The 26,986-nt window shown below is 47.5% G+C and overlaps 1 protein-coding gene across 1 annotated transcript in view; it reads right to left on the reverse strand.

Annotated features, from left to right (window-relative positions):
• The window catches only part of LOC147729621 (uncharacterized), a 259,655-nt gene that overhangs the window by 97,567 nt on the left and 135,102 nt on the right, over nt 1-26,986 (reverse strand). The window contains exons 11-14 of the mRNA XM_086954017.1: nt 23,311-23,421; nt 18,847-18,951; nt 17,702-17,815; nt 14,762-14,845 (exon numbers count right to left, since the gene is read on the reverse strand). Coding sequence (XP_086810143.1) covers nt 14,762-14,845; nt 17,702-17,815; nt 18,847-18,951; nt 23,311-23,421 — 414 coding nt within the window. The remainder of the gene's footprint in view (nt 1-14,761; nt 14,846-17,701; nt 17,816-18,846; nt 18,952-23,310; nt 23,422-26,986) is intronic.

Below are 26,986 nucleotides of genomic sequence, written 5' to 3' on the forward strand. Positions count from 1 at the left end.
ATGACAGTTCGTGAATCAGCGCTGCGGTGAGGCCACACCCACACAAAGCGTGTGCATGAATCAACTGCTACTAAGATGTACTTATACGCAGTATCAGAAGAAAAGGGACCGCAGTGATCTAAATAAACACACGCAAGGGGTTTATTAGAAACGAACAACTGTGTCTGGGGCGGACGCGCAGCATTGAAGGCTTAATCTGCTGGCAAATGTCACATTGAAGGACATAATCACGCGTCTATTTGTACAGTCCCCGCCACCAGAAACGCGATTGTAACTGAGCTACAGTAGCCGAAGCGCCCGAATGCGCAGAAGCAACACCTTCATGGGCCGCTGTAATCAGAGTAGGCCTGCGGTCTGCGTTGGGAAGCAATCTCTCCCCAACGTCAGGAATTTTTACATAAGGAACTTTATCAGGACTTAAGTGGTATGAATACTTCGAAGGGAATCCTTTTGGATATTTACCTCCCTTCTCAGTTGCAGCAACAGCTGCCAAGATATCATCATCAATCTTACTTTTGGAACGTGTAATTGTTACAACCAAATATGTCGATACTGCTGATTTCGCGGCCTCATCAGTCAACGAATTGCCAACAGCGTGGCCTCCCACGCGCTGCTGACCGAGAGTGTGAATCACAAACACGAGCAGCAACTGCTCTTTAAGCTCAGCCACTCGGACCCAGATCATTTTATTTTTCATTGTGCTACCCTTGGAATCACGAAAATCATTCTGAATCCAAAAGAAAGGGTTTTCATCGTGAGACTGGACACAGTAGTAAAAATCACTCACAATAAGAGTTGACACACCAGGATCAGCGTACTCCAATGCAATCATCAGACCACAAAGCTCTGCCAATTGTGCGGTGCAGTCTTCGAGAGTCTGCGTGTGCACGACTCTGGCCTTGAACTCGTCATTCACCATGGCGGAAACGTATGCGTGCTTAGACCCATGCGCAACCTGCGCAGAACCATCATTGTATATGATGAAATGGAAGTCCTCCAAAGGCCGCAGAGCCAAAGGGGCAGGATGAACAAATTCATACTGCAAAAACTCCTGCAACTGTAAGGAGGCATCAAAAATAAACGTGACATCCGGAGACGTCAAAGATGCTGCCCATTGTATCCATCGAGGGTGCAAAGCTTTAGAATTTGGTACACTGGCTTTTGTCACTGCCTCTAATGCAGGTAACGGGGTTACTACCAACATGCGTTTTCCCTGCGACAGTGCACGTTCCTTGAGAATCGCCATTTGCACTGCTGTCAAAACTTTTTCCACAGAGGAAAACCGCATTTCAGCCAAAGTGTACAAGTTTGACTTGTAAGCAATAGTTACTGTGCGCCTCCTTCGTTTAAAGTAAGGTACGTGAAACGCACCGCCCCTGGGATGATTCTTATCACCAGGTTGGTGTGGTTATCACGTTTCAGTAAGAATTTAGATTCTAGAAGATCAGCCTGCAAAGATTGCAAAATAGCTGAATGTTCCAGCAGCCAGAAAGATTTGGTAAAAGTAGGTTGTATCAGAGCATACAAAGGCTTGATACGCTGGGAATATTCGGGAATATAAGTAAGCCCGAAATTCAAACATCCCAGCAAGGACTGTAATTTTTTCAGAGTTGTAGGAGCGCGCAATTGTGTGCATTTCTCCAAGAAGTGAGGAGCCAATCCTCTCCCTTCATTGTTGAGCTCATAGCCCAGGAACAACACTGTATACTCTGCAATGTGTGACTTTGCAAAGTTAAATTTGTAACCGAAGTCCGCAAAGTTACAAATTATGCAGTCACCTCGACACAGATGCGCCCAAAGCTAGTCGTCTGTGAGATAAATGTCATCCACATACGAACACACATCAGTGTCTATTCTCTCTAAAAGAGAGACTATACGGGCAGCAAACACGCCAGGACTATTCTTATAGCCCATAGGTAAACGAGTATAGTGGAGTTGTTTGCCGCCACAGGTAAAATGGTCCACTGGGAACTCAGTCGTCCAAATTGTGGGCAAAAAAAACGTTGGATATGTCAAGTGTAGTTTTAAAACGTTTATGCACAAGACCATCACAAGAGCTGAGCCCTGAGTATTTTGTACTGCACAGGTACGGCAATGCAAGTTCAAATGCCGGTAATCCAATACCAAACGGTACGAGCCGTCAGGCTTGGTCACAGTGAAAAGAGGGTTATTCAACGGTGACACACAAATTTCAATCACACCTTGATATTCCAATTGTTCAAGGATTTCCGCGACGGAAGCCTGAGCTTCACGACGGATGGGATATTGAGGTTGAGGCTGTGGCATAGACCGTAAAGGAATCTCATGGTGTGGGGAACATTAAACCCAACCATACTGTGTACGGTACAAAGCCGGCACAAGAGCCTAAGCCCACTCTTCTGCAAAATTTAGTGCATGCTCTTTGAAACCCGTGTGCGCGAAACTAGGGAGTATCACCTCCTCCCCTCTCGGAGCTGCGAGCACAAAAGGCGGGGGCCAGTCAGCCTCCGCTAACAAAATGTCATATGTAGTCGTAAGATTCTCCCAAAATACACCTTTGATTGTAAGTTGTATGTCACCTTCAATTAAAAGGACTATTTCATAAAGTCTATCAGGGGGAGCTACTCTAGTATCAGCTGTCTCCACAACAACATATCGATCAGTTGCTGTCACCTTCAGTACCGGATGCAGGGCCTCTCGCACTATGGTAATCTCCGCCGCGCTGTCCAGCAAGGTCAGAGCCCATGTCTGATTCCGAAGCTGCGTTCTCACTCTCTGTGGCATATCTGGCTGTTAAAGCGGCAACTTTCTTCTTCTGAAACTGGGGTCTCGTCGGTGTTGAATCGTCCTGCTTGCCTTTACCGTCTTTCGGGCGGGGCTGGTCGCGTCCCTGCTGGCCACCCTTACCTCTGCCGCCTCCTCCACCACCGGTCGATGAGGCCGATGTGTCCTGAAAAGAACGAGGAGAGCGTTGTTCAGAAACCTGAAAACGATCAGGTGATTGTATCGTCGCGCGATCGCGCAAGTCATAAATACGTTCTGTAGGCGCAGGCACTGGCGACGCAGGACGAGACTCCTGTTTCTGCTTTGTTGTTGTTTACCCTGTTTTTGTTTTTTTGGCCAATTTTGTTTTTTGGTCTTGGGCTCTTCGTCATTTTCTGACTTTGGCCCTTGGGGTTGCTTTTTCTTTTTAGAGGAGAATGGCTTGACTCCCACGCTTTTGCGACCCACGGTCTTATAAGCCGCCACAATAATCCTCGGTAACTGATGGGGTTTGTCGGCATCGGGAACCACTTGCAATGCATTGGACACCTGAAAGTTCACCGCATCCCCCTTGACATTCGCAAGTATGAGATCGGAAACTACATCAAAGGAGCCGCATAGGCGCATACCCAATTCAACCGCAGCCTCAGGTCCGTGCTCATCTTGAACACGTTTAATGACCGTCGGAAGGACAGTCATGGACGGAGTGCCAAAGCACCTCGCATAAACTGCTGCTAGAAGATCTTCCCCCACGACTCAGTCACCAATTTCTGGTCAAGTCCTTAGGCAAGCTAATTGTCATAATCCTGTGTTTCTCACCAGGAGTCGTGTTAGGAAATACTGCTTCCAGATGGTCAAACTTCTCGGCAAGCCAGAAAGGAAACTCATCCTTATCCTGGGGGCGCTTGCCCATCACAGCGTTGACCATTACAGGGCTAAGTTTCATTTTGCCTTGTCCAGCAGGAAGCGCCACACCACCTGGGGCCCCGCCCAGGAGATTGCGGGTAATGTATTAAAACAACGACCTAATTACATTAATCTCAACTGTATGTAACCGCCGCAAATCAGCAACGGCAACCGCTCCATGTTGGGGATGCGGTGTAAATCCAGCCAAAACAGGCCATGTAGCGCCTGGAATGGACAAAGGACCTAACCTCGGTGCCATCAAGGAGTGGGGTAGGGCGCCATTAAACCAAACTCGGTGCTGCCAAGCATCAATCGGAACTTCATGTGTCCTATATGGAGCATATTCCTGCGGCACAGCAGTGGGAGTGTACGTGTCGAACACAGCCGGGAAGGTCACCCAATAGTAGAAAATCTCGTACGGGTAAGCTAGCTCTGCACTCACCACCATAATCACGGCCATGCCATCCACGGGGGCATGGTAATTCTGCAAGTGATTGCGCACCGTAATGTGACTATGTTGCGGAATGTCCACCGCGGCCATAGTGACACAGAAAGAGAAATGTACAACAAAAAGTACGTAGCACAACTGGGTAGTAATTCAAGGAAACCGTTTTGAAAGAATCAGGCTTGAAAGGAACTATACTAATATAGGCAGGTTTGTCCAACACTACTGTTTTCCGGAAACAATAGCGGAGGGTGTTGAGGACCGATATAAGTACTACTCAAGTGTCATGTAATAAGACCACCAACGATCGGGCGCCATGTAGCAGGGATTTCTGCTCCTATACAGAACTGTGCATAGAGACTTAGCACCTCAGTGAATTAGGGTGTGCCAAAACTCACCTTAGTATCCAAAATCCCCTACCAGACTAGCAATCAGTGTCTCATTGGTACTTACAAAACCCCAATGATTTAGACAACCCAGAACATGGACTTATAACACCTCCGGAAACGTTGAACACATGAACACTCTTTCGTTATACTAACATATCAATCCAGAACGAGGAGTCAATGAGGACACGTGTGAGTTTGAAATGTTTATTTCTAATGCAGGGTTCTCAAACGCAGTTTCTTAGCTAATACAAGCAAACATATTATAAAGATCAAGGTTAACAGCATAGTTACTATTCCATAAAATACAAAGGGTGAAAGCATGTTAAAATGCTAAAGGAAACAGATCTAAATAGAACCTCAGTTTACCCTCCCTAGCTAGTATATTATATTATATCTACAGAAGGTCTCTTTGGGTTTTAGAAGGGCGGGCCCATACCTTTGGGTTCAGCAGGAATGGATCACATCATCTCCTACACCAACACTCTGCATACGGATATTCATCAAGTGTGTCTCTCCTGCCTTGCGCAGTTCAGTATAATTTGCGCCCAAACCCAAAGTTGGCCACAGCTGCATCCATATTATGTCTACTCTGTGCGTTGATCAATCCAAACAATAAGAGCTGTGTTGAAATAACATTGAATGCCTCGGCACTCACTGTAGACATAGCTTACCAAGCAAGACTGATATTATAAGCAAACATGTTATTCTCGTGTAAAGCAAAATACCCAACTAGGCGAAAAGCATTAATAGAAAATGTGTCGTGTGCAGAGGCAGCAGGAAAGGAAAAATGGTGTTTAAAATTCTAACTAGCACATGCCAACTAACACAGTGCAAAGGTGAAACCAATACACAAGACAGAGAGATGGGCCGATAGTTAGCCGGCAGCAGAGGGTCCAGTGTCGGTTTCTTCAGGAGGGGGAGTAGTTTAGCACGCTTCCATTGAACAGAAAGGTAGCCAGACCGTAGGGACAGATTGACCATATCCACTACTGCTGGACAAACTACCTCTGCTACACCAGCTAAGACCCGCCCTGAGCAGGAGCCGGCTGGAGAGCCAGACTTCAGAGACCTCAAGAGGGCCAGCACATCTGCCTCAGTAAAGGGCAGAAATGAGGAGAACAGGGCGGGTCCTACAGGGAGGTTTTAAGAGGGTTCAGGAGAGGTAGTCTCAGTGGGCCTAGAAACAGGGCCAACACTCTCTTGAATCTTAGCAATTTTATCGATAAAAAAAGAGGAGAGCTCCTCGCACCACTCGTTCGATACAGGTAGCACGCTTTGTTCCGCACAGGGGGAAAGGAAGCTCCGGACAATAGCAAAGATCTCCTTGCTATTATTCTGAGCCAACATAATCCTCCCGAAGTAGTCACTCTTCGCCTTTCTAATAGCCGTGTAGTATTCTCTCTGGGCTAGTCGTAGGGTCGCCTTTGCTCTCGTACAGTAGTTCTGACGCCAGCAGAGCTCCAACCTCTTACAACCCTGTTTCAGATACCTAGGAATGGAGGAATACCACGGTTGTGAGGGGAAAGAACGCCGGGTGTTACTCTTTTGGCTGCTTCTTGGAAGTCAACTCCATTAAGGGGGCAACAATGGTGCCATATCCCTTAACAAACCTCCTATAGTACCCGGTGAGTCCTAGGAAGGCCCTCACCTCTGTCTGGGTCTTGGGGGCTCCCAAGCCAGAATGGTGTAAATCTTGGGCCGCTCCCTACCTGGTGTCCCAAGTACACCACTGAACCCTGCCCCATCTGGCACTTGCTGGCCTTAATCGTGAGGCCTGCTTTCTGCAGCGCATTCAACACTTCCCTTAGGTGCTGCCGAGGTTCGTCCCAACTGGAACTGAACACCGCAATGTCGTTCAGGTATGCCGCGCTGAATTCCTCCAGCCCGGCCAACACCTGGTTGACCAACCTCTGAAAGGTGGCAGGGGCATTCTTCAACCCGAAGGGCATCACACGGAACTGGTAATGTCCTTCCGGGGTCAAGAATGCAAATCTTTCCTTAGCCCCCTCGGTTAGAGCAATCTGCCAGTACCCAGACGTTAAATCAAACATACTAAGGAATATGTCAGCTCCCAACCGATCGATGAGCGAATCAGCTCGGGGGATGGGGTGTGCGTCCGTCCGAGTGACGGCATTGCGTCCCCGGTAGTCACACATAACCGCAGTTCTGGTGTGGCATCGGGAGCTGTGGCCTTCGGGACCAAGACCACGGGCCTGGCCCATGGACTGCTGGACGGCTCAACCACCCCTAACGCCAACATCTTCGAGACCTCCTCTTCGATGCTGGCATTAACCCGGTCAGCCAACCTGTAAATCTTATGTTTCACAAGGGGGCTGTCACCGGTGTCCACATCATGGGTACACCCCTGAGTAACACCTGTGGTCAAGGAGAACAGCGGGGCAAACTGCTCCAGCAACTAGCGACACTCGCTCTGTTACTCAGCGGTCAGGGTCTGGGAGAGGATCACACCATCCACCGACCCATCACCGTCTTGGGCAGATAGGAGGTCCCCGAGAGGCTCACTCTCCACTTCCTCCGCGTCTTCCGTCGCCAAGAGCATGCTCACTTGGACCTCTCGAAGTGGGGCCTGAGGCGGTTCACCTGGAGGACCTGTAAAGGGTTCTGGGGAGCCTGCAAATCCACTAGGTAGGCGACTTCACTTTTACGCTCCACCACCTCAAAGGGCCCAGTCCACTGGTCCTGCAAGGCACAAATTTCCACTGGGGTCATAACCTACACTTTTTGTCCAGGGTGAAACTGGACCAGAGTGGCACCACTTCTTCATTTCTTCCTGGCTGTCCTCAAGGTTCGCCTGAGCGAGTTTCCTGAAGCTGGCAGTTTGGTTTCGGTAGGGCAGCATGTAGCTAAACAAATTTTGGGGGGATTTTCCTGGGAGCGGCTTCCCAGCCTTCCTACACGAAGAATAGAGGTCCTCGAACGGGGTGCCCCTACAGAAGCTCAAAGGGAGTGAACCCGAGAGACTTCTGGGGTACCTACCGGTACGCAAAGAGAAGGCACGGTAAGATGACGTTCCACTTACGCCTCATGGGTTCGGTGAGATCCTTCATCATGCGCTTCAAAGTCTGGTTGAACCTTTCTACCAGACCATTACCTTGGGGGTGGTAAGGGGTGGTGAACTTGTAAGTAACACCACACTCCTTCCACAGGGATGTCATAAACTGCAAGATGAAGTTGGTCCACCTGTCAGAAACCACCTCTCTGGGGTACCCCACGGGGGAAAAGATCCCCATTAACGCCCGGCCCACCACTGGCGCCGTTGTTGTCCTAAGAGGGATTGCCTCCGGGTACCGGGTGGCATGGTCCACCAAGACCAGGATGTACCTGTTGCCCATGGCTGTCTTGGGATCCAGTTGCTCCACAATGTCCATCCCTACCCTTTCAAAGGGTGTCCCAACAACGGGGAATGGTTGGAGAGGAGCTTTGACCTTCCTGACACTCCGACAATGCACATCCGACTGCCTTCGCATATGAGGCTAGAAGAAGTGGGTGACAAGCTTGTCAAAAGGTCTTGTCCTGCCCCAAATGTCCTGCCAAAGGCACGCAGTGAGCCACACCCATTATGAAGGTCTGGAAGCGCTGGGGTACCACCAGCACATGGGCTGACCCAGGTTCCGGGACCTTAGGCTCGCTGTACAGGAGATCATTCTCCCAGTAGATCCAATGTGACCCGGACTGATCACCAGTCGCCTGGGCTGAGGCCTGTTGCCACAAACTCTCCTGAGAAGAGCACTCTTTCTGCTCCTGGCAGAATTCGTCCCTGGTGGGACCCCCTTCTTGCTGCCAATGGGTCAGCTCAAAGATGTCCCCCGGTTCGGCTACCTGTTCTCCTGTAGGCACTGGGGCGCCCCCCTGAAGGTCTGCCTCCTCCCGGGCCGTGGCCCTTTCTCTTGGCAGGGTCCTGGGCCACTGTTTCAGGCTCCGGGTCCCTCTGATCACCCTCTTCGGCCGCCATGGACCGAGTGGACACGCATGTCCACTCTAGCAACCCAATCATCTCCAAGAGGGACCTGAGCTCAACATCCTTCCACAAGGACTGCTCCAGGCCGTTACCGAGCAGACAATCGACAGGCTCGGAAGGGCTCACAACTTCCCTCAAAGGACCTGAGGACCCCCCTCCCCACACTCGGCGGGAACCTGTGCCAAACAGACACTGGTGCTCTGAATTGTCGACTGCAATTACTTGATAAAATGCCCTGGGGACAACCTGCCTCTCAGAGACCAGGTAACACCAAACTGAGGTCACACTGGCTCCAGTATCCCGAAGAGCCTTTACCCTTTTCCCATTGATGGTCACCCAGGTGCTGTATTTCTTTGTGTTAGGGGGCACCTGGGCCCATCTCAGTCCCCTAGTAATACAAGGGTAATTTCTGAGGGGTCCCCACCCTCCTGTGGGTACTCCTCCTCCTCCTCAAGCGTTACACTAGCCAACACCTTGATCTGTGCACCAGTGGGTGGCTGTGCCTCCTTCGAGCACCTGGAGTCCCCCTTCATGTGCCCTACCTGGTCACAGGCAAAACATTTGCGGGCCGGATTTCAGCAGGCTTTCCTGACGAGACCCTTTGCTTCTTATCTCCAGGGGGGATGGTAACCTTTACCCTGGGTGTTAGTTTGAGGCCCTTTAGAGAACTCCTGTGCTTTACCCTTGTCCCCTCCCCCACTTTTTTGCTGGGGACCCTGCCCACTTTTGGCTGATTCTCCCCAAATGCGTTCTTGTGGACGCGGGTACTCACCCAGCGGTTAGCCTCCATAGCAAGCTTCCTAGAGTCAGTCAGCTTACTATCAACTAGGTGCTGGCGCAGATCTGCAAAACATGGACTGGAAAAGTGCTCCCATGCAATCAAATTGTAGAGCCCCTGATAATCTGTCACATTACTGCCCTTCACCCAGCCATCCAGTGACCAGCAAACACACATCCACACATTCCAACCAAGTGTTGGCATACAACTTCTTACTGGACCTGAACTGATCACTGAACTTTTCAGGAGTGAGAACATACTAAGTGAGGAGGGCGTCCTTCATGTCTGGATAGGTGAGGTGATACCCCTTACCCAAAGCTATTAAAGTGTCCCTCGCTTCTTCAGGGAAGGGAGGCCATAATCCTGCTCCCTAATTCTCCTCAGGGACCCCATTCATGTGGATTGCTGCCTCGTACCCTGAAACCCTCTTTGTATGTCATCCCCCTTCTTGAATTCCTTGCCCACATTCTTAGGGATGTGCAATATTCTGACTGCCTGTCTTGACGAGTTGCTGCCACCATCTGAGCCGGGCTTACTTCTATGCTCCAGCTCCTTAAGACCTTGTTGATGGTCAAATATCATCTTCCTCTCCTTCATTTCTAGCCTGAGTTTTGCCAACTCGAACTTCCTTGCGTCCTACCTGTCCTACATCTCCTCTGGGGAAAGGCTATTGTTGCCTGGCCAGAAGGGTTCCCCCCCTCCCAAAAGCACATCCACCCTAGAAATAGGCCCCTCCGCCTCTCCACTAAGATCGCCAGATTGCCCACTTGCATCTCTGGCTGCTAACCAGGCATTCAGCGCCTTTTGTTGCTCGTCCTTCCTAGTGAGGCCTCTTACTTGGACTTTTAGGCTCTTGCAAATGGAGTTCAATTCTCTAATATTGTACAGTTCCAATCTATCCTCCTCAAAGGCAATTTCCAGGGATGCAACGGATGATGCTCTTGATTCCGGCATGACGAAGTAGCAAGTTCTAACTGGCAAGATCAAAAAATAAAAAGGACTAGTATGTGGCACGTAATGGTCTGCAATATGGTAGTAGTACACACCGATCACTGCAAGTCAAGTGTAAACACAAGTCCTATCCTCACCGCACCAATGTTAGAAATGGGATTTCTAGTAGGCAAGGGCCGAAGCCATGCGAAAATCTCCACTCTAGTCAGGATAAGGGAGTTACACTCCTAAAATAACCCCTGCTCACCCCCTTGGTAGCTTGGCACGAGCAGTCAAGCTCATCTTAGAGGCAGTGTGTAAAGCATTTGCACATAACCCACAGTAGTACTACAAAAGGACACCACACCAGTTTAGAAAAATATCAAATATTTTAGATTATTAAAACAAGACACAAAATCCACAATACTATATGTAAAAAAAGTTCCTCAATGTTGATAGATCCACTCCCCATCAGACCCTTTCCCGCACCAAATCTTCAACAAAGCCATGTTTGAAGATGGCTCCATCCACCCCACCTGCGCAACGTCATCAATCTCTCCTTCGAGACCGCGACCTTCCCAGAAAGCTGGAAACACGCCGAGATCAACGCCTTACTCAAAAAACCAAAGGCTGACCCAAGACACCTAAAGAACTGCCAGCCCATCTCCGTGCTTCCGTTCCCAGCCAAGGTCATCGATAAGATTGTCAACAGACAGCTAACCCCATACACCAAAGAAAACAGCATCCTGGACCCATCCCATCAGGGTACCGCAGCAACCATAGCACTGAGACCGCCCTCATCGCCGCCACCGACATCAGGACCCTGCTGAACAACAGTGAGACCGCAGCCCTCATACTGCTGGACCTCTCCGCCACCTTCGACACTGTCTGCACCGCACTCTACGCGCACGTCCTCTTGACGCAGGGATCTGAGACAAGGCCCTGGAATGACCCACCTCCTTCCTCTCCGGCAGAACCCAGAGAGTCTGCCTCCCCCCATTCCGATCCGAAGCCTCCAAGATCATCTACGGCGTACCCCAGGGATCATCCCTCAGCCCGACACAGTTCAACATCTACATGGCCCCACTCGCACGCATTGTCCGACAGCATGACCTCAACTTAATCTCCTACGCCGACGACACTCCCTCACCAAGGACGCCCTCACCGCCAAACCCAACCTTCACGAAGGACTGAAGGTTGTCGCCGACTGGATGAAGAGCAGCCGACTAAAGCTGAACATGGACAAAATGGAGGTCCTCATCCTCAGCTCCAACCCTTCAGCCTGGGACGACTCCTGGTGGCCAACAACACTGGGAGCAACCCGACACCCACCAACCACGCATGCAACCTGGGAGTCATCCTCGACTCAACGCTCTCCATGGCCAAGCAAGTCAATACAGTCTCCTCCTCCTGCTTCCACACCCTCCGCATGCTCCGCAAGATCTACAGGTGGATCCCGACAGATACAAGAAGAACAGTCACCCAGGCCCTCATCAGCAGCAGACTCGACTATGGAAATGCCCTCTACGCGGGAGCCCTGACCAAGCTCAAACGGCTGCAACACATTCAAAATGCCTCTGCAAGCCTGATCCTCGACTTACCACGTCACAGCCACATCACCCCCCACCTGAGAAACCTACACTGGCTCCCCGTTGACAGGAGAATCTCCTTCAAACTTCCCATCCACGCACACAAGGCACTCCACAAGACCGGCCCAGCCTACCTCAACAGACAACTCTTCTTCTCCGTCCCTAACTGCCAGCTACGTCGACCTCGCCACTGACCCGCGCATCCGAAGAACAACCACCGGCAGCAGATCCTTCTCCTCCTCGCCGCCAAGACCTGGAACACCCTTACACTCAGCCTACGACAGACCCAAGACCTGCTGACCTTCAGGAGGCTACTCAAGACCTGGCTGTTCGACCAATAGCAGCACCCCCACCCCCTTTTATTCCCAGCGCTTTGAGACCCTCGCGGGTAAGTAGTGCACTCTACAAATTCTGTGATTGATTGATTGATTGACAGCTCTGTCCAGGGCTACCACGGCGTCGTGAACAACAAATCCAACAGTTCTGGCTGGTTGCAGAGTTGCGGGCCATCTACGGTGTCGGGAAGACCTGTAAACAGTACCTGTGAGAAATGCAGGGCGAAGAGGCCCTCGGAGTCACTCGCTTTGCATGTCGAGCTCCTCTCTGATTGAATCAGGAGCGCTGGTGTCAGCAAGCGTCGGGTGCTGTGGTGCAAAGTGCAGCAGTGCGGCGTGCGGTGCCCCAAGGTCACGGTGCGAGCAGCGGCTCGGTGGCTGCATCGGATGGCGCCGTCGGTGAGACCAGTGTCGTGGTATGAGATGACGACGATGCTCGTCACGGTACTAGCAGGTCACGGTGCAAGCAGCGGCGGCGTCGTTGCTGAAGCGCTGTCGTCGGCTGATGAGCGGAAGTCGATGGTGCCGGCATAGGTGGGCCAAGGCTGCGGTGCAGGATGAGGGCGGTGCTATGTGTGACTTACAAGCGGTGCCCTCGAACCGCGTTGCAAACAGCGATGTTGATTTCGGCATGGAGCGACGGCATCAGGGAGGCCTAGGCGTCCTTGTTAAGCAAGGCAGTGCAGTGCCCACAGGTAGCAGTACAAGCAGCAGCTCGGTGGCGGCGTCAACAGGCGTTGTCGATGAGACCAAGGTCGCGGTGTGGCATTGCAGCGTTGCTCTCTGCGGTGCCAAGGCTTCCGGATGAAGCGAGTTGGTGCGGAGTGTGGTGCCCACAGGTCGCGGTGCCAGCAGCGGCTCAGTGGCGGCGGCGGCGACAGGCGTCGTCGGTGAGACCAAGGTTGCGGTGCCCTCTGCGGTGCCTTCAGGACCCGGAGTCAGCAGTGGCGTCGTGTAGTTGATTTTCCTCTGATACAGCACATAAAACACAGTCCCCAGTGCTGCGGGCAAGAGAGCTTGAAGTCTTTGCTGTTCCTCAGACTTCTTGAACATTGGGCAAGCTCTACTTCAAGCCCTTGGAGAGACTCACAAAATAGGCTGCAGAAAGTCCAGTCCAGGCCTTTCACTGCCCAAGACAAATGCAGCCACTGCAGGTCAGCCCAGCAAAGCACACAGCATAGAGGTAGTTCCTCCTCACAGCTTCTCCAGCTCTTCTTCTTGGCAGTCTTCTTGATCCAGGTGAGTTCTAAAGTTCAGGAGTCTGGGCCCCAGTATTTGTATCCAAAAATCATTTGATTTTCTAGACAGAAGGTGTTGGCAGGAGGTGGAGAGGGCATTGTCAGAGGCAGACCAGGCCCTTTGAGGTGCAAGGAAATCTCCTCCCCCTTCTCCCATTGCAGCCTGGTTTTATTCAGGCCTATTCAGCCCTTTCCTGACCCTTTCCTGACCTTACCTAGACTATCTGGAGTCGTCCTGCTCCCCAGCCTTCGATCATCCGAAACCCAGGCAGGCAATCCACATTCCAGCAGAGGCACATGGGATGACTGAGCAAGAAAATACTTTCTAAACTCACCTTTACTAGAAGATGTATTTTAACATCCTGAGTTCAGGCATACTAAACTCAAACTTCTGCCTTGTTCCCTGGGTCAGTTTAGGATTATAAAATGTTATAATCAAACTGCCCATTCTGACCTAGGAGAACAGGTAGCTTTGCAATAGTGAAAAACAAAATGGTCTGTAATTCACTATCAGGACATGCCACACAGACCAGGGCATGTCCTACCTCTCACATACACATCACCCTGCCCATAGAGGTACTTTGGGCCTACCTTAGGGGTGCCTGACATGTAAGAAAAGGGAAGGTTAGGGACTGGCCAGTGTGTGCACGGGCCAAGTCGACATAACAGTTACAAACTGCGTGCAGACTCTGCAATGGCAGGTCTGAGATACCTTTTCAGGGCTACTCACGTGGGTGGCACAATCAGTGCAGCAGGCCCACGAGTAGCATTTTGAATCACAGGCTCTGGCACACTCAGTGCACTTTACTAAGGACTAACAAGTAAATCAAATATCCAATTGTGGAAACACCAATCCATAACAAAATTAGCACAGAGAGCGCCTGCACTTTACCACTGATCAGCAGTGCAAAAAGTGCGCACAAACATTACGCCAGCAAAAACAGTCAAAACCGGGAAGTCAGAAAGCAAAAACTCTGGGGAAACATGCCAAAAGATGCCAAGTTTAACAGACACATTTCCTGAAAAAGCTACTGAGGACTTCCGAGCTACCATACACTGTTTTGTAGAAAGAGACTAGTGACGTTTATAGAAATGCAAGATTCAAAAGACTTCACAATTCAAAAGATAGTTAGTTACTCTTCTATGAAAGCTGCATGCTACAAAAAGGAACACAAAGATATATAAGAGGGCTGATGCAAGAGGAGCCTACAGAAACCCCTCATTCTCAAGTTATGTAGTATCTTCTCAGCATTGCCACAACCACATCAATTTGCACACTTTTAGGTGGCAATAGCAGAAGCAATCAAAGACCACATCAATCAAGCACAGGTCTGGTTATGTCACAACCAGCACACTTTAAAAACTAAAATACAATTCAACATATTTTAAGAGCATATTTATAAGCAAGTAGAAAATAACCCTATACTCACCAGAGGGATTGCAATCTATCCTTCCACTATGCTGATGGTTCATGGATAAGGCCTCTTGCTCATCTGTCGGGCAGTATGCAATGCCTATGTGTTAACAAAGACAGGTGGTAGGAGGCAAATATAATAGGGTGATCATAGTAACTAACAAGGCCTGTTAGAATAGCATCTATGAACTGCCTTTCTACGGCAAGCCTGGCTCTTGTTGTATAGATTCCAACATCAATTTGTATCTTACATTCACATTAGGTAAAGAAATTGGCACTACGTTTTGCAAATCCCAAGCACACAGGACATCATCATGCAAGGTTTCTCTTCAAGGAGATTCTAACTTGTTTATGTGTGGATTCTTCAGGCCATTTTTTTGGTCAATTGATATGCCGGACTCTCTGTACAGCATCAACATCACAGCACGAACAGTGCTCTTAGAAACCAACATCTTTATTTGCTCAAAAGTACATCTGTGGAAGATTGGACAGAGGCCTTGGCCTCTCCACGCGGGGCAGCCATTGCAGTGAGCCTACGGCTTATCCAGTTCAAATATCTCCATCGGGTATATTATACCTGGGTCAGGTTGTGGAGGGCGGGCTTGGTGGCTTCCCCTGTGTGCCTCCGATGTGAATATGATAAGGGACCCTGCTCCATAATGTCTGGCACTGGTCTGCACTGGTGCGATTCTGAAGGGGAGTGATGGCCTGCCCCTCTGAGGTGTTGGGGTGGGACCTTCTTGTTCACCAAAGCTGGTTCTCCTGCATGTCATGGAGGGGATTGAGGGCAACATATCTAAGCGCCATCTTATGCTTTTGGGATTCACCCTAGCAAAGAGGGATAGTGCTATTGTCTGGAAGGCATCGGGGGCACCTTCTATTTCTGCCTGGAAAAATGGCCTGGAATTCTGTATGGGTCTGGAAGCTCCAATTTTTGTTGTGGCCAAAGGGTGTCCCTGAAAACACTTTAAAATCTGGAAGCGCTGGACAGACTATAGGGCCTGGAGCTGGAGCCACTGCAACCTGGTATGATCCCTTTCTTTGATGTATGGCTGCTTTATCACTTTGTAGGAGATGAAATGATATGACTGTATACATGAGATCTTTGTTCGAATGGGTTGCTCTGGAATAGATGACGGTGCGACGGGGGTGGGTGGGGGCGGGAGTTGAAGTTTTGGGGTTTATACTCTAAGTGTATTGCTTTTCATTCTTTCCTGAATATACTTGAAAATGGTCAAATTCAATTCATGTACATTGATGCTGCAGAAGTTTCTGGGTCGCTGAGCTCTGCATTACATGTGATATTTTGATGAATAAAATCTGTTTTAAAACAAAAAAAAAGTACATCTGTTTTCAGGACAATGATGATATACCTTGTATTTCACTGATTGAATAGTAAAAGATATTACATTAGAACTTGGGACTACAAACTTTTTTTATATCACCAAAAATCAATTCTACAAAAGACGGTTCACTTAACCAACGTGAATATATGAGGGGTCCGCAGCTGTAAGGGCCAACCAAGCCCTATCAAATACCGTAGCCTTAAGGGTTAACCATACACACTCAACTATTAAACTGTAAAGCATTAAGGTTGCTCAGAGACCACTGTAATCTTAAAGGTTAACATAGCATCATCAACTACTGAAATTTAAGAGGCTGAATCCTTAAAGTTTAAAGTATGTATAAAGACACATACCTTTCAAAAAGCATTCAAACATTCCAATAGTTAATATCCTTCAGTCCATTCTGCACAAATGGTCTCATGGATTGCTCGTTATTGCCATTGTACCTGAGGCAATGTGAGCACTACGTAAAACAAATAAAATAAACCATGCACCATTCACTACTGCACAAAAGGGAGAACCAATATCCCACGAGGAACCAGTATGTACGTAAATCATAAATCATATGTTCTTATATAGCGCCTTTCACCGTAAGGTCTCAAGGCGCTTGCTTTGGGAACCCGTCCTGGCTTTTCCCTGCGAGATAACCCCTACTGGGCATCTCCAAGGTGAAAGCCAGGCATCCCATCGCGGGGTGGGGCCGTAGTGGAGATTAAGCAAGCTATTGCCCAGAGTTGCAGAGTGTGAACCCATGATTCGAGTAGGAACCGAGGCGAGAATTATCGAGTCCGTGGACTTTTTGAGCTCAAGACCCTGCCGCGGCAGGGATTGAACCATGGTCCCGGGTCTGACCTCTGCGTCCGGGTCTGCCTCCTCTAACCGGTGAGCCACACTTCTCCACTGAATAACCTAAAAAGCATTTCCACATGGAAAGCTGATTTAAAAATAAAACAGTATTTTAGAATAATTAAAGTATCATCAGAAAAACATTCTATCTATGGCCGACAAGCTGCACAAGACTTGCATCTATGTTTTAGTAGCTAATTTATTTTAAGCTGCTATTTATATGGCATATATGGTCTGTGGTGCACAAACTTGTTTCAAAGGGCTCACATCTCCTAACATTTAACAACTGCATATTTATACTGCCAGCTCTTGGCACCCAAACTATAGAGTTTTATTTGTTTGGGTGACAAATTAATTTTTTTGCCGCCTGCATCTATCCATACATTTGACAAATTACTTTTACCACTATTGTTTCTTGTACACAGACTGAATGTAACTTCGACGAGAGTTACTAATTATTATTAAATTGCATTTTTTTCTAAATCAGCCCCATTGTGTGGAAGATTGGTGCATTCAGTATTGCAGCCTATAAGGAGGGGCTTCCCGTGCCGTGAAACAAAACTCTAAGAGGAGATCATGTAAAAGACTTCATAAAAACCTTTAAGTGTATTGAGATTACAAACTCTGATGCACTGTACATGTAAGTGGTAAGGAATACGTTTCACATGTAAATACAGAAAGAGGAAATAGATCATCAAGGGAAAATCTAACATCACAAAGATATATTCATCTTCCAAAGTCAAATAATAGAATCAGTGTTTTACCTGGACTGGAAAGGTGGTTACTTTGTCCTGGTTTCACATCAAGATCCTCCATCAAACCAGCCCTGGACTCTCCTTCTTTGGTCAAAGCAGTGTCAGGATTGGTAAATTGATACTCTTTAGACAAAAGTTTTTTTTTTTATTTTAATGGTCTGTATCAGTACTTTTTTAACTCAGTAAGATGTACACATTTGCCTGCTTTCCTGTCTGGTGGTTTGTTACACAATAGTTCTAATATATTTCAAAACAAACTACAGGCCTCATAGGGAACGTCTGTAACCAGACCATGATAATGTCTATGGGAAACACGCAAACTCATTGGATTTATCATCATCACTGTAGCACTTTCTTGTGCCCTCAGACGTAGCAAGTAATTAATCAAACCGTAGAATGATGACCTGTAATGGGCTTGCATTGTGGGAGGACTTGTTATTGTGACAAACACACATAACGCGTGTGAGGTTTATACTAAAGCATTTTAAGTTTTCTAGGACAGGGGAGCCTTAAGAAAGTGCTGGAACCTACATCAATATGTTCCACATTTGCACATTACGAACGCAGTCTGCAGCTGATCGATATTTCATGGAATGTGGAGTTTCTAGGACAAAGTAGCCTAAAGAAAGTGTGGGAACCTAAATCATAAATGTTCTACAATGCCCTCCCTGCAATTTCACCAGCATCTGACAAGTATGCTGGACCCACCTGATTTAACAAATACAGTTTTTTCTGGCTTGCCTGAAAACCAGATAGGACCTCCCTTTTGTAACTTAGTAGCCAAGATAATTAAGATGTATTTTGTTATTACCTGTACATTTCTTTTTGTGTGATTTTTCTTAGCATATTTGTAAATACCTTTATAACACATGATAAAGCTATCCATCCTTGCAAGTGATGGAAAGCAATATAGTTCAGAGGTTTCACAGAATGATACCACCGCTGCTCACAGCTCAGATTTACAACTGAGCAGTGTCTCTTCCCTGTTTAATGACTTAGCATGAGCTAGTGAGGAAGGGGCCTACCCTAGCAGAAAGTGGCATGAATTTCACATGAAAATATACTGATTAAGCTTTCAACAAATGCCCTCTGAGTACGTGAGAATGAAGTCGTGGCTTGTAATGAACTGTAATGATCTAGAATAGCTGCTTCACCTGTCCCGAGGCAATCATTTTGTTCTGCTTCCCGAGGATTCCTAGGACATTGCTTTCTCTTCCTGTTTATCTTGATGGGCTCATCATGTTCAGTGTGTGAATCACCTGTGATATTAAGACAGAAATCAATTAATCATTCTCACATGAAGTGATTTCCCTCTTTAACATACCATACATTTTAGGACTTGCTGTTTAAATGTTCTGTATGAATATTGTCAAGTGGGTTTATGCTGATAAGCAAAGGCTTATCACATTTCCACTTTACAAATATGACACTAACACTTTAATTTCTACAATTAAGGGTCACTATCCTTTATCCTTCTGCATCCAGTTTCAGCGTGTGTCTGAGCAAATCAAGGATGATTGACACGAAGCTCAAGGATTTGTAAATCCAGCTGACCTAGAAGATCTTGGCAGCTGGTATTCTGCAGTAAATCAAAGATTATTCTAAATCTTGCATGTTGAAACTCCCTGATAGTCAGTGCAGATTGAAGCTGGATGAACAAGTGGGTAATGTTGAGGTTGTGAAGTGCATAGGTAATTTAGGGAAAGATCCCTAGGATACTGGATGTTGGAGAATATGACTGGCTGTGTCTCTATTTTTGTGATACTCAGGGATACAGCCAGGTCCTCGAACACTGATATGGAAAAAATTTCCCAAAGGGATGTCGCATGTAGTGTCTGCTCGCCTCAAGCACCAAACACCAACCGTGGCAAGGGTGGACATTGCCCACCACACCCAGTTAATCAATTATTGAATCACTGCATTTCTAAAGCACGCTACATACCCGTGAGGGTCCCAAGGCGCTGGGGGGGGGGGGCGCTACTGATCGAAGAGCCAGGTCTTGAGAAGTCTTCTGAAAGCCAGCAGGTCCTGAGTCTGTCGTAGGCTGGTAGGGAGAGCGTTCCAGGTCTTGGCGGCGAGGTACGAGAAGGATCTGCCGCCGGCGGTGGTTTTTCGGATACGAGGGACTGTGGCAAGGGCAAGGTTGGCTGAGCGGAGGCTTAGGGTGGGGATGTGGAAGCTGAGTCGGTTGTTGAGGTATGTAGGTCCGGTGTTGTTTAGTGCTTTGTGTGCGTGGATGAGGAGTTTGAAGGTGATCCTCTTGTTGACGGGGAGCCAGTGCAGGCCTCTCAGGTGGGGTGTGATGTGGCTGCGTCGGGGGACGTAGAGGATCAGACGTGCCGAGGCGTTCTGGATTCATTGTAGTCGTCTCAGGAGCTTGGTTGTTGTTCCTGAGTAGAGGGCGTTCCCGTAGTCGAGTCTGCTGGTGATGAGGGCCTGGGTGACGGTTTTTCTCATGTCGGGAGGGATCCACTTGAAGATCCTGCGGAGCATTCGGAGGGTGTTGAAGCAGGACGCAGAGACAGCGTTGACTTGCCTGGTCATGGAGAGGGTGGAGTCGAGGATGACCCCCAGGTTGCGTGTGTGGTCTGTGGGTTCCGGGGCTGTGCCTAGCGATGTGGGACACCAAGAGTTGTCCCAGGCTGATGGGGTGGGTCAGAGAATGAGGACCTCCGTCTTGTCTAAATTCAGCTTCAGTCTGCTGTCTTTCATCCAGTCGGCTACGGCCTTCATTCCTCTGTGGAGGTTGGCTTTGGCGGTGTGGGGGTCTTCGGTGAGGGATATGATCAGCTGGGTGTCGTCGGCGTTGGAGAGGATGTTGAGGTTATGTTGTCGTGCGACGTGGGCGAGCGGTGCCATGTAGATATTGAACAGCGTCGGGCTGAGGGAGGATCCCTGTGGGACGCGGCAGATGATATCAGTGGTTTTCGAGGGGAAGGGTGGTAGGCGGACGCTCTGGGTCCTGCCGGAGAGGAAGGAAGTGGTCAAGGCTAGGGCCTTCTCTTGGATTCCGGCGTCATGAAGGCGTGCTGATAGGGTGCGGTGGCAGACTGTGTCAAAGGCAGCTGATAGGACCAGGAGGTTGAGGGCGGCTGTTTCTCCTTTGTCCATCAGGATCTTGATGTCATTGGTGGCGGCGATGAGGTTGGTCTCGGTGCTGTGGTTGCTGCGGAAACCGGATTGGGAGGGGTCTAGGATGCTGCTGTCTTAGAGGTAGCGGGTTAGCGGTTTGTTGACAATGTTCTCTGTCACTTTTGCCGGGAATGGGAGCAGGGAGATGGGCCGGAAGTTCTTGAGGTCCTTGTGGTCTGCCTTGGGCTTCTTCAGAAGGGCGTTGATCTCGGCCTGCTTCCAGCTTTCCGGGAAGGTTGCCGTCTCAAAGGAACTGTTGATTGTTTTCCGGAGGTGGGCCGCGATGGTTGTGCTGGATTTGTTGAAGACGTGGTGAGGGCAGGGGTCGGATGGGGATCCGGAATGGATGGAGTTCATGGTTTTGATGGTGTCTTCGTCGCTGACGTTGGACCAGGCGGTCAGGCGGCTGGTGCGGGTAGTGGTCGCGGTGGTGGTGGACTCAGTGGTGGGTGGGGGGGTCTCGGAGTTGAAGCTATCGTGGATGTCGGTGATCTTGCGGTGAAAGAAGGTGGCCAGGGAGTCGCACAGGTCTTGTAATGGTGGGATGTTGTTGGTGTTGGAGCTGGGGTTGGAGAGTTCTTTCACGATGCTAAAGAGCTCTTTGGTGTTGTGTGCGTGGTTGTCTAGGCGGTCCTCTTGGCAGTCCTCTTGGCATTCCTGATGAGTTGGTGGTGTCTGCGGGTGGCGCTCTTGTGGGCTGTGTGGCTGTCTGCTGTTCGGTCGTGGAGCCATTTCTTCTCCAGCTTCCAACAGGTGCGCTTGGAGATCCGGAGGTCTTCGGTGAACCAGGCGGCTTTCTTGTTGGTGCGGTTGGTTTTGGAGGTCTTGAGAGGGGCAAGGGTGTTGGCGCAGTCGTTGATCCACCGTTTGAGGTTGGTCGAGGCGGTGTCAGGGTCGGCGGGTGGTCTCAGGGCGAGGGTGGTAGTCAGTTGGTCCTTGGTGACTTTGCCCCAGCAGCGGCGTGGCAGCTGTTGGGTGCGGTGGTGTGTGGTGGGTTTCCTGAAGGTGAAGTGGACGCATCTGTGGTCGGTCCAGTGGGGTTCGGTGGTGTGGTTGAAGGAGATGTCGGGGCTTGTAGAGAAGATGAGGTCCAGCGAGTGTCCAGCGGCGTGGGTGGGTGGGTGTCGTCCGAGCTGTTTGAGTCTGAGGTTGGCGATCAGGGCGGTGGAGTTGGCATCATAGTTGTTCTCAAGGTGGAAGTAAATGCCACTATAAGCTTCATTGTTTACACTCTCAGAGCTTGCGTTCCAGTCACAAGGAAACATTTGGCTACCTAGTGGCCAAAATCCATACCCATGCATCCCTGGAACGAAGCACTGCGGTAATGAGCGCAACTGCATGGGTGGGATGATTGGCCGCATCTAGTGCCCAATGGGTACCCTTGTATTCTTTCTCTCACTGCTGGTGCCCAAAGCCTCCTCAAAGTTCAAACAAAGTAAGATTTCACTGGTCCCAAGGGCCAATACTTAACCACCTTTGGTGGCACTGGTGGAAGCCAATCAGGAGTCAGTTCATCTTGGGACTTCTTCTCCTACAACATACCTTCCACCCAGGATCAGATGCGCCTGCACCAAAAGTGTTAAAAAAAAAAAACATGGCTTTCCTATATGAAATGGCAAATCATCATAACTACAAAAACTCAATCATTTCCTTTGAAATGCACGTAAATAAGTGACAAAATAATGTACGAGAGGGGATGTGATAGTTGATATCTATTTGAACTTTTAAACACTCCAAAACGGTCTCTGTACCACCTCCATCTTAAAGTAACACAATTTTAAAGTTCTCTCCAATGTAAGCGATTATTAGGGTGTAAACATACTCTCACCCAACTTCTTTCAGTGAGTTTGAGAGATTTGATATCATATTTTAAAGTCCACTGACCACCCAGAAATTTATAGTGATTGTGATGAGTACATTGGTAAAATCATCATGTGGAGGTCGCGGTAAGCAACTGCAGCCTCTGGAATATGCCTGCAGATTATGGGTAACATCAATCACCTTGTGGGTGCGGGACACAGCCACAAATAGATCATCAGTGAAAGCTTTCCACCCCACAAAAGTGGAAACTCATATGTGGCTGGGTCCGTGTGTCTGAAAGTTCCCTATGGAAAGCAAAGGCAATTTATTTTTTCAATGCAGATCCACCATAGCCAACAGAAACCCAAATCCCAGCCACTCACACACAAATTAGAGTTAGGAAGTGTCATAAACTAAGTGTGTGGGTCTGCAGTTGATGAAAGATTTAGTTCAGTTAGGTTTCTTAAAGAATGTTTCGAAACTGAAAAACAAGGGTAGATTTCTGTGCGTTAACTATACATAAAATCAATACTTCCACATGTTGACTGTATTGGGAGTTTAGTGTAATGGCGAATATCTCCAAAAACATGGTGTATGTAGTTTTGCATAATGAGCAAGTGGTGTTTTCGGGACAGGTAGCGGGTGTAGATGCACCTATCTTAATCATATATGCCGCTTTTACTCACCGGGGGAATGTCTAATATTGTATCTTCTCTTCAGATCTGGATTGTCCATAGAGGAAGGAACAGGCTTTTCTTTAGGTCTTATGGAAAAGACAGAGGTGGCAATGAGAGGACCTACGAGTAAAGGGAAAGTAAAATGAACAAAATGTAGTCTTTCCACAGAACTAGAAACACATTGGTGGTAAAATACAAGGACAAAGGAGAAAAGAGATAGTGATATATATCAAAACAAAACCCTTTCAGACATAGAGTGACGCATAAATTATGCAAAAAAGAAGGAGAGAACTCTGGGTAGTTTTCGAGTTTAGGTGGAAAGCAGCTCCTGTTAGAGCACTCAACACCAGCGACACTCTAGATCTGCTCATCTGCTTGAGGTGAGCAGATCTAGAATGTCTCTGTTGTTGAGAATGCTCTAACAGGAGCTGCTTTCCATCTAAACTCGAGAACTACCCAGAGTTCTCTCCTTCATTTTTGTGTATATATATATATATATATATATATATTAATTCAGTTGTGAGCAACACACTTCGCACGAGGCCACAGGAAGACTGTTCAGTGACACTTCAATTTATTGCCAGCATGCAAACAAAGGAATTCACAGCACCTCAATATCCTTCAATGTTCCGCCTGACGCGTTTAAGGAGTACCCTCTCCCTTTCTCAAAGGCGCATTTTTTCTGGCATCAATGTCAGTTTCTTTGCAATCGCACTATATGATTTTCACCTGCCTTATGGGCGTGGCCCTATCACAGAGCCTCCTGGGTGCTGTATGGATGGAATAAAATGAGTTCTTCTAAATCCGCTTCCTTTCTTCCACCAGCCAGTGATCAAGAGCGTGAAGCTCGAAACGCGTATGGCGCTTTGAGAGGGTTGCTACCGGCTGTGAGCAAGCTACCTGCTGTGCTGCGAGCGCTGATCTTTCGTGTGTGGTGATCTCTAGAGGGCGACTCTTTGGTGTTTGACATAATGCGGCTGGTCCGGCCGCGAGAAAGCCCCACCGCCTGCCAGAGCGGGTTTCTGGTGTTCCGAACTTGAGCATCAGCGAACGGAGGTGCCTGCACTACAGGGACGCACTGCTTGCTTTACTAATGGTCTGCGAGCCCCCCCACCCTACAGGGAATGACATTAAAGAATGGAGGCAGCGGAGCCCACTGGGGGACCGAACTGTGTCAGTCAATGGTGGCGTATTTTGAACTGCAATAACCAGAATGCCACTGTGCGCCCATTTAAGGCGGGACTGTTAATTGGAATAAAATGAGTTCTTCTAAATCCGCTTCCTTTCTTCCACCAGCCAGTGATCAAGAGCGTGAAGCTCGAAACGCGTATGGCGCTTTGAGAGGGTTGCTACCGGCTGTGAGCAAGCTACCTGCTGTGCTGTGAGCGCTGATCCTTCGTGTGTGGTGATCTCTAGAGGGCGACTCTTTGGTTTTGGATATATATATATATATATATATATATATATATATATATATAATATATACACACATATATATGTATATACATATATATATATAGTACTGAGAGAGTGAAACAAATAACATTCCTTCATATTACAAAGATAGACAATGATAGTAAAGCAGGCATAGATCAAAGGAAAGGAATATATTGACAGTACTAAGAAAGAACAGAAGAAAATACAGTGTTCACTGTACATAGATTAAGTAAAGAAAAGATATGTATTGTGAAGAGGAAACGAAAAGTATACATTCAAATTACAGAGTAAATAAAAGTAAAACACTCTTACTATAATGAAAGAGAAAATTAAAGTAATGTATGCAGAGCAAAGAGATAGATAAATGGAAAACAAGCATGGAAGTTACAGAGAAACAATTAAGGAAAGAGATGCATTCATTAGACACAAAAAGTACAGAAAATCAAACACTATAGAGAAAGAATAAACTGAATACGTTCATAGTAAAGTGATAATTTCAGGTTTGTCTGAAAGAGTTGAGGGAAGTAAGCCATTCATGTCACAGAGATAGCATAAAAGAACAACAAAACTTCTCCAGGCACACTGAAGTGAAATGGGGTTGTGGTTTCAATAGTTCTTTTATTCTTCTTCACATTATACACTACACTTTGCCGCCACGTGTTTCCTCTCAGGCATTTCTAGTTACCCATGTCAATACACTCGATTGTGCAGTGACACTAGGCAGTGACGAAGAAGACGAAAGTCATGCTTTGCAAATATTCATCAATATATACACCCTTTAGGAAAGAGGTGTGGCGCAGCAGCCAGGGTGCCTGACTCCAGACCACAGGGTTCACGGTTTTATCCCCGGCTCCGGCGGCAGGTTAGCCCAGCACTATGTGACTCTGGGCAATAGCTTACTTAATCTTCCAGACGGCCCCAACGCGGGACATTTTCGTCGGAGGTAGCTGTGTGCTTTACAAATACTGGCATTTTACACAAGCACTAAGCCTTCCACACTGATTTGGAGTGTGATAAGATACCTCATCGAAATAGAACCCACCAATTATAACAAGGACAGCCTGAGATGAAACACGTTTTGGCAAAGGGATGTGTATAATGTGAAGAAGAATAAAAGAACTATTGAAACCACTACCTCATTTCACTACTGGGTGCCTGGAGAATTTTTATTGTTCTTGCCTGGATCTATCCAGGCAAGGAAGAATGGAAGACTCTTCCTTCTCTTGAGCACCAGAAAATACTTGGACATTGAACTAACAGGACTTTGAACTTTCTTGATTTATGTGGTAGCGTGCGTCACTCAACCAAGTCATTGCACTGTTTGTATCTTATCTAGCATAAAGGAACCCCAGAAACCTTGCACGCAAATTTTTGCGAAAGATGAAAGAAAGTAATACATTCATAGTATGGAGATCAACTACAGGGAACATGTTCACAGGATAGAGACAGGACACAGACAAGTGATGCATTTATTGCAAAAAAACTGACTAATGGAGGGCATTCCCCCTTTGGGCACAGTCAGGATAGTTGAAATAAATAAATTAATAGTATAGACAAATAGTTAAGTAAAGTAGCAAAATCACAGCAACATGATTGAGCAAAGAATAACAATGCGTCATAGTCCCATATAGCTGCCCAATTATGACCTCATTCACAAAGGTAACTTACACTATTGAGAAATTTACGCTTTAGAGTAAGTTTACTACTTTTTCACTATTCACAAAATCCAAGTGTAAATTTACTCCAAAAGTGTATCTTACATGTCTACAAAAAACTAAAGGACCTAGTGAGTATAAACTTTTAAGTAGTTTACTACTTTTTGGGTAGTCACACAAAATTCAGTGAACGTTACATTTTTGAGTAGTTTACACTTTTGAGTATGTTTATTATTTTTTGTCTAGCCTCAAAATCTCAGTGTAAATTAACTCCAAAAGTGTAATTTACAATTTTGAGTAATTTACACATTTGACTACGTTTACTACTTTTGACAATTTTTCCACAAAATCAAAAGTGCAAGTTACACTTTTGGAGTATATATAAACTTTGATTTAGTGAATAATCAAAATATAGTACATGCACACAAAAGTTAAAATTACTCAAAAGTGAAAATACCTCTAAATAAAGCCCTTAGTGTACAGATAATAGGACAAAAAAGGGGTTAGTTAATTTAGCAGAAAGAAAGTAAAGGGCAGCTACGCATTTGTTGCACTAAGATATAAAGAAGGAACACAATGGGAAATTTGTGCCG

Source organism: Lissotriton vulgaris, chromosome 2_1, assembly GCF_964263255.1.
Source record: "Lissotriton vulgaris chromosome 2_1, aLisVul1.2, whole genome shotgun sequence".
NCBI classification, from domain to species: domain Eukaryota; kingdom Metazoa; phylum Chordata; class Amphibia; order Caudata; family Salamandridae; genus Lissotriton; species Lissotriton vulgaris.